Raw genomic sequence first — 6,822 nt, forward strand, 5'->3', positions numbered from 1 at the left:
CAATGTCTCAAGCGCTGCAAGCAGGGCCTGCCCGCCTTCCGTCAGTCGCAGCCCAGCCGCGCGGTGCTGGCCGACTTTCAGCAGCGCGAGCCCTACAAGTTCCTGCAGTTCGCTTACTTCAAGGTAAGTAAGTGCGCTCTGCGCGCGGCGCAGCACGCCGCCGAAGAGGCGCAGCTCGGCGTGGCTGGCGGGGCCGGCGGGCGCGGGAGCGGGCGTGACCGCGCTGCAGTTGCGGTGGCAGAAGGCCTCGCTGTCGCGCAGCAGGCGGTGCAGCCGCAGGCTCACCTCCAGGTAGCCCACGCTCTCGGCCCAGTGCTCGCCGCCGTACTGGTCGAGCGCGTGGCGGTAGGCCGACTCGAGCGGCATCAGCTCGTCCCGCGGGAAGCTGCGGAAGCTGTAGCGCTCGTACTGTGCGCGCCCGGGTGACAGCGCGCACCCGGCACACAGAAGCACCAGTAACACGGCCGCAGGGCTGCGGGACCCCATCGTGCGTGGCCCGCTGACCCGAGCCCAGAGCGGAGGACGCGCGACGCGGCAGGCCCGGGAGGGGAGGCGGGGACGCGGGCCCGTGGCCCGCCCCGTCCGGCAGACCTCCCCGCCCGGGGACCGAGATGGGCGTGTCCTGGGGGAGGCGCCCAACCCTTGAATCTGAGAAGTGGAGGCGGAGGACCTTTGCGAATTCCAGGCCATCCTGGGGTACATGGGACTCCATCTTTGAAAAGAAAGTTTATAATCACTTGAAGGATGTATGGACCACGCGTCCCTGGTTTCTGGTTCAGCACATGCGGTTTGGTGTGCGTCTTCTTTTTTCCCCCCCTTGACCGGCTTCCTTGCTGTAGCCCAGGCTAGCCTTGAACTCACTATATAGTCCAAATTGACTTTAAATTTCCCGCAGTCCTCCATCCTCCCCACTGCTGGGAGTCACAGACATTCGCTACCACGCCTGCCCTAAACAACTGAGGCTGCGGGTTTACAGATCACACTTTGAATAGCAATGCCACTGACCTGAGGTTTTAAAAGATGTTGCATAGATAAAATTAGTAAGAATGCCGGTGGCACTTTGTAAATTGTATGACTTATGTTGAGAATGCGTTGCATGTTAGGACAGAGTATGCTGGAGAAATTTGTACATGAGCAAGGATGAAGACGGTATCTTTAAAGAAATCTTTACACTTTTGAAACAATTTACAGCAAAGTTGTAGGGACAGAATCCAAAATTCCTGTATATGCCCTTTAATGAAAACTTACAAATTGACTGGCACACATTGAATCTGAGCACTTAGAAGGCAGAGGCAGTGAATCTCTGGGTTCCAGGCCAGCCCAGGCTACATAGTAAGACCTTGTCTAAAACAAACTAAACCCAAAACTTATTTAGAGATTAGTGGTTAAAGAAAGGTACTTGTTACAAAGCCGGATAGCCTGAGTTCAATCCTGAGACACACTTTGGGGAAACGGAGAATCAATTCTCCAGGCTGTCCTTTGACTCCACGTGTGTGCTGTGGTACCTGAGCGTGTTCTCTTGAGTCAGGGCGGGAAATTGATGTTCTGTGGGAGACTCCTTGAAAGACTGATTAAGACAAACATTCCTCTTTCCTTTTCCATACCATATTTTCTGTGCTATTCAATAAATAGGTGGCCCTGACTGGGGTGGTGGTGGCACACACTTTTAATCCCAGCACTCGGGAGGCAGAGCCAGATGGATCTCTGTGAGTTCGAGGCCAGCCTGGTCTACAGACCAAGATCCAGGACAGGCACCAAAACTACACAGATAAACCCTGTCTCAAAAAAAACTAACTAACAAATAAATAAATAGGTGGCCTTTGTTCAGGACATAATAGATGGCTATTAGAATAGGAGAGATCAGGAATCTGAATAAATCGGGCACATTTTTGGGTAAATAATGCCAACCAAGAGTTGGTTTTCTTGTATATGTCATGGCCACGCCTTATCTCCAGTACTAATGAATTAATTAATGAGGCTGCAGAGATGGCTCAATGGTTAAGAAGACTGGCTTCGCTTCCAAAGGTCCTGGGTTTGATTCTCAGCACTCACATGGCAGCTCACAACCATCTGTAACTCTAGCCCCAGGGCATCAATGCACCCTTCTGACCTCTGTAGGCACCAGGCACATAGGTGATGCACCATGCAGGCAAAACACCAATACACATAAACTTTAAAAAAATAAAAAAGGCTCAGTGGTTGAGAAACATGTGTGAGGTCCTAGGCTTAGTCCTCAGAACTAAGGAGGGTGGGTGACTGTCCTCTTTACTTTATGTTGCTGTGTTAAAGCATCATGACCAAAAGCAACTTGGCAATAAAATAGTTTATTTGGCTTACAGGCTACAGTCCATCATCAGAAGCCAATGCAGGAATCTGGAGGCAGGAGCTGAAGAAGCAATACAGGAATGCTGCTTAATGTCTTGTGTAGCACAAATCTTAAAAGGTCTTATTAATAAAAACAAACCTGGAGCCAGGTACTGGAGTCAGTACTGGAAGGTCAGAGAAGCAGAACAAGCCACAGCTTCCTCACCTTGCCAATTCCTCAGCTGATCCTGTTTCCTCAGACTGGAAGCCTCTGTGTCCTTATCCAAATGGATCTCAGCTGAACTGTTTCTCAAAAGCCTGAAAGCTTAACCAAGCTCTAGTTCCTGGTCCTCATGCCTTATATACCTTTCTGCTTTCTGCCATCACTTCCTGGGATTAAAGGCGTGAGTCACCATGCCTGGCTGTTTCCAGTGTGGCTTTAAACTCACAGAGATATGGAGGGATCTCTGCCTCCCAAATGATAGGATTAAAGGCGTTGAGTGCCACCATTTTCTAGCCTCTGTATCTAGTGGCTGTTCTGTTCTCTGACCGCAGATAAGTTTATTAGGGTGCACAATATTTGGGGGAACACAATATCACCACAGGCTTGCTCAGCTTGTTTGGTTTTTTTATACCACCCAGGACCCCCTTCTCAGAGGTGCCACTGCCCACAGTGGGCTAAGCCCTCCCACATCAGGCACTATTGAAGAAAATGCCCCCACAGGCTTGCCTACAGGCCAATCTGATTAAGACATTTCTCAGTTGATGGGTCTCTCTTCCCAGATGACTCTAATTTGTGTGAAATTGACAAAACAACAATAACAAACCAACAGCACAGTGTTCTATTGCTGGCCAAAAGCAACTTAGAGAACGCCTTATTCTTCCGGGTCATAGGTCATCGTGGAGAGATGCCAGGACAGGAACTCAAGGCAGGAACCATGGAGGGCTGCTGCTGGTTGGCTCACTCAAGCTCATGCTTAGCTGGCTTTCTTTTCTTTTCAAATACTTTTTATTTGCTTGTTAATTTTAGGCAGGGTTTCACTCCTGACTGGCCTGGAACTTACTATATAGACCAGGCTGGCCTCAAACTCCCAGAGATCCACCTGCCTCTGCCTCCCCAGCGCTGGGATAAAAGGCGTGTGCCACCACACCTGACTTAGCTCTCTTGTACAGCTCAGGACCACGTGCCCAGGGAATGGTACCACTCACAGTAGGCCAGGCCCTCCTACATCAATTAATAATCAGTACTCTGCCTCACAGACATGTCCATGGGCCAACCTGATTGAGGCAATTCCTGAGTTGAGGTTTCTCTCAGAAGACTCTAGGCTGTGTCAGGGGGACAAATCTAGCCAGGACACTGGGGTTCCCAGAACTTATGTCTGATATGATGTTACTCTCCGGGACTTGGGGCCTGATATAGCCAGACTTTCTCATCTTTTAAAAAAACAATGGGAGATGCAGATTATGTCATCCTCTGGTTGCACGTTGACAGATACAGAAATTAAACTTGAGACACTAGTGGGCCAACATGGCGTGGGCCAAATCAACACAACTTTGGGTCACATCTAGTTATAACATTTGATCTAGATAGAAAACCACTATGATTATTCAGAGACTAAGTGAATCACAGCCGCAAATGTGGCTATAAGCTCAGAGTGGGGTCAACCTAAGGAGCCTCCCCAAAGAAGAAAAAGCAGGATGTAGGGAATGACCAAACGTACCAGAAAACTAACCAACCACAAACCTCTAAAGCAAACTTTAAAGTGTGTGGCACCAGGAGGCACATACTCCCTACAGACAGGAAGATAAAGAAATTTGGGAAGAATGGTGATGGGGGCAGTCCTTTTGGCCCCCCCCCCCCCACCCCTCCCACCACCCACCACCCCTCCCACCACCCCCCACCCCCGCTCCCCAGGGCTTCCCTGGGTGTTTGTCAGGCAGCTCAGACTCCTGAAAGGACAAATGTGGATGAACACACCCCAGAAGCCCTAGCTGTCATATGCCCAAGCGGGCTCCTGACACGTGACCATCAACTTTTATGGGGTTGCTTATTTCGCAATTTTATCTTTTCATTGCTTTATAACTGAGCCCCTAGCTTGGTTGCACAACTTAACCCTGAGATGTGGAGCTCGTGATTTTCTTTGTCAGAAACTTAAAGAAGTGAGAAAGATTAGAAAAGGACCCTGCTGGGCGGTGGTGGCGCACACCTTTAATCCCAGCACTCTGGGGCAGAGGCAGGTGAATCTCTGTGAGTTCGTGGCCAGCTTGGTCTACAGAGAGAGTTTCAGGACAGCCAGGGCTACACAGAAGAACCCTGTCTCAAAAAACAAAACAAACAAAAAAAGAATGTGGTACAGCAGAACTGCCGCGGTTTTAGCTGGGGTGGGGGGGGGAGGGGCTGCTGTTTATTTCTTATCACACTCATTGATTTTTGTTTTGGGGCACACTGCTTGTATGTAAAGGTCAGAGGACAGCTTGTAGGAGTTGGGTCTTTCCAGGAGCTGGAGAGATGGCTCAGCGGTTAAGAGCACTGGCTGTTCTTCCAGAGGACCTGGCTGGGTTCAATTTCCAGCACCCACATGGCAGCTCACAACTGTCTGTAATTCCACTTCCAGGTGCCACCCTTACACAGATGCACAAATGCAAATAAATAAATCAGTTAAAAAAAAAAAAGTTGAGTTCTAGGGATTGAACTCGGGACTTGAGGCTATCAGCTAATGCCTTCACTTGAGCTGTGGCTCCTGCCCTGTTTGTTTTGAGCATCTGTAGCTGGGGCTGCCCTTAGATTTACAATCCTCTCTCTTTGAGGACTTCCAAGTCCTGAGAGTACAGGTGTGAATCACTACGCCTGGCTTATTTATGTATTTACTGGTTAAGTAACTTTTAATTTTATATTGAGTAGGTGTGTGTAGCTGTAGTTTTTCTGGTCCTGCCTGGCTCACAGTCAGGACAGATTTTTCTCACCCCCGTCCCACAGCTGCTCAGTCCCAACCAAGTAAACACACAGAGACTTATATTGCTTACAAACTGTATGGCTGTGGCAGGCTTCTTGTTATCTACTTCTTTTATCTTAAATTAACCCATTTCTATTAATCTATACTTTGCTATGTGGCTTGTGGCTTACCGGTACCTTACATCTCTCTTGTCATGGTGGTGGCTGGCAGTGTCTCTTTGCCTCAGCCTTATACTTCCCAGAATTCTCTTCTCTGCTTGTCCCACCTATATTTCCTGCCTGGCTACAGGCCAATGCATGTTTTATTTATTAACCAATCAGAGCAATACATTGACATAACAGAACATCCCACAGCAGGTGTGTGCATTTGTGTGTCTACACAGGTGTATCTGTACATGGCGTTCAGAAGTAGACATCTGGTATCTTATTCAATCACTCAATATGTTATTTTGACAGAGTCTTTTGAAGCTGGAGCTCACTGACTTGGCAAGACTGACTGGCTAAAGGGGCCCAATCCTGACGTCTGCCCCCAATCCTGGAATTATAAGCATGTTGGGCACAACTTTTTTGTTTTTTGGTTTTTTTTTTTTTCTTTTTGCAACATGATTTCTGAAGACTCAAATTCAGGAAGTCCTCATGCCTATGTGACGAACTCTTTACTGACTTTCAATTTTGATATAAGAGTTCCTGGCCAGGCAGTGGTGGTGCACACCTTTAATCCCAGCACTCAGGAGGCAAAGCCAGGCGGATCTCTGTGAGTTCGAGGCCAGCCTGGTCTACAGCATGAGGTCCAGGACAGGCACCAAAACTATACAGAGAAACCCTGTCTCAAAAAACAACAGCAACAACAATAAAATAAAATAAAATAAAATAAAATAAAATAAAATAAAATAAAATAAAATAAAAACACAGTAAAAAGAGCTCTTTTATGCCAGATATAGATATGTAGCTGTAGATATAGATATAGATGGGACTGGAGAGATGGCTCAGCAGTTAAGAACACTGGTTGAGCAAGGGGTGTCAAGATCATGATGGGGAAACCCACAGAGAGCTGACTCAAACTCATGAGAGCACTTGGACTCTAGACCGACAGCTAGGGAACCTGCATGAGACCTACCTAGGCCCTCAGAATATGGGTGACAGTTGAGTAGCTTGTCTGTTTGTGGGGCGGGCCTGATGACCCTGGAGCATGAGCTGGCTTTTTGGAACCTATTCCCTATGGTGGGATGCCTTGCTGAGCCTTGATATGGGGGAGGGACTTGGTCCTGCCTCAACTTGCTACGCCATGCTGTGTTGACTCCCATGGGAGGAGGCCTTGCCCTTTTGGGAGAGTGGATAGCGGGTGGGGGGTGTGTGCGGGATGTGTGTGTGTGCTCGGGTAGGGGGGAGTGCGGGGTGTGTGTGTGTGTGCTCAGGTAGGGGGGAGTGCGGGGTGTGTGTGTGTGTGCTCAGGTAGGGGGGAGTGCGGGGTGTGTGTGTGTGTGCTCAGGTAGGGGGGAGTGCGGGGTGTGTGGGTGGGTGGGTGGGGAGGGGTGCGGGGTGTGTGTGTGTAGAAAAGAAGTGGG

At 49.0% G+C, this 6,822-nt stretch overlaps 1 protein-coding gene across 1 annotated transcript in view; it reads right to left on the reverse strand.

Annotated features, from left to right (window-relative positions):
* The window catches only part of LOC118587665 (cartilage-associated protein-like), a 751-nt gene extending 199 nt beyond the window's left edge, over positions 1 to 552 (reverse strand). Inside the window, exon 1 of the mRNA XM_036193663.1 lies at positions 36 to 552. Coding sequence (XP_036049556.1) covers positions 36 to 486 — 451 coding nt within the window. The 5' untranslated portion in view covers positions 487 to 552. The remainder of the gene's footprint in view (positions 1 to 35) is intronic.
* Positions 553 to 6,822: the final 6,270 nt, after the last annotated feature.

The sequence above is a fragment of the Onychomys torridus genome, chromosome 7 (genome assembly GCF_903995425.1).
Source record: "Onychomys torridus chromosome 7, mOncTor1.1, whole genome shotgun sequence".
In the NCBI taxonomy this organism is placed as follows: domain Eukaryota; kingdom Metazoa; phylum Chordata; class Mammalia; order Rodentia; family Cricetidae; genus Onychomys; species Onychomys torridus.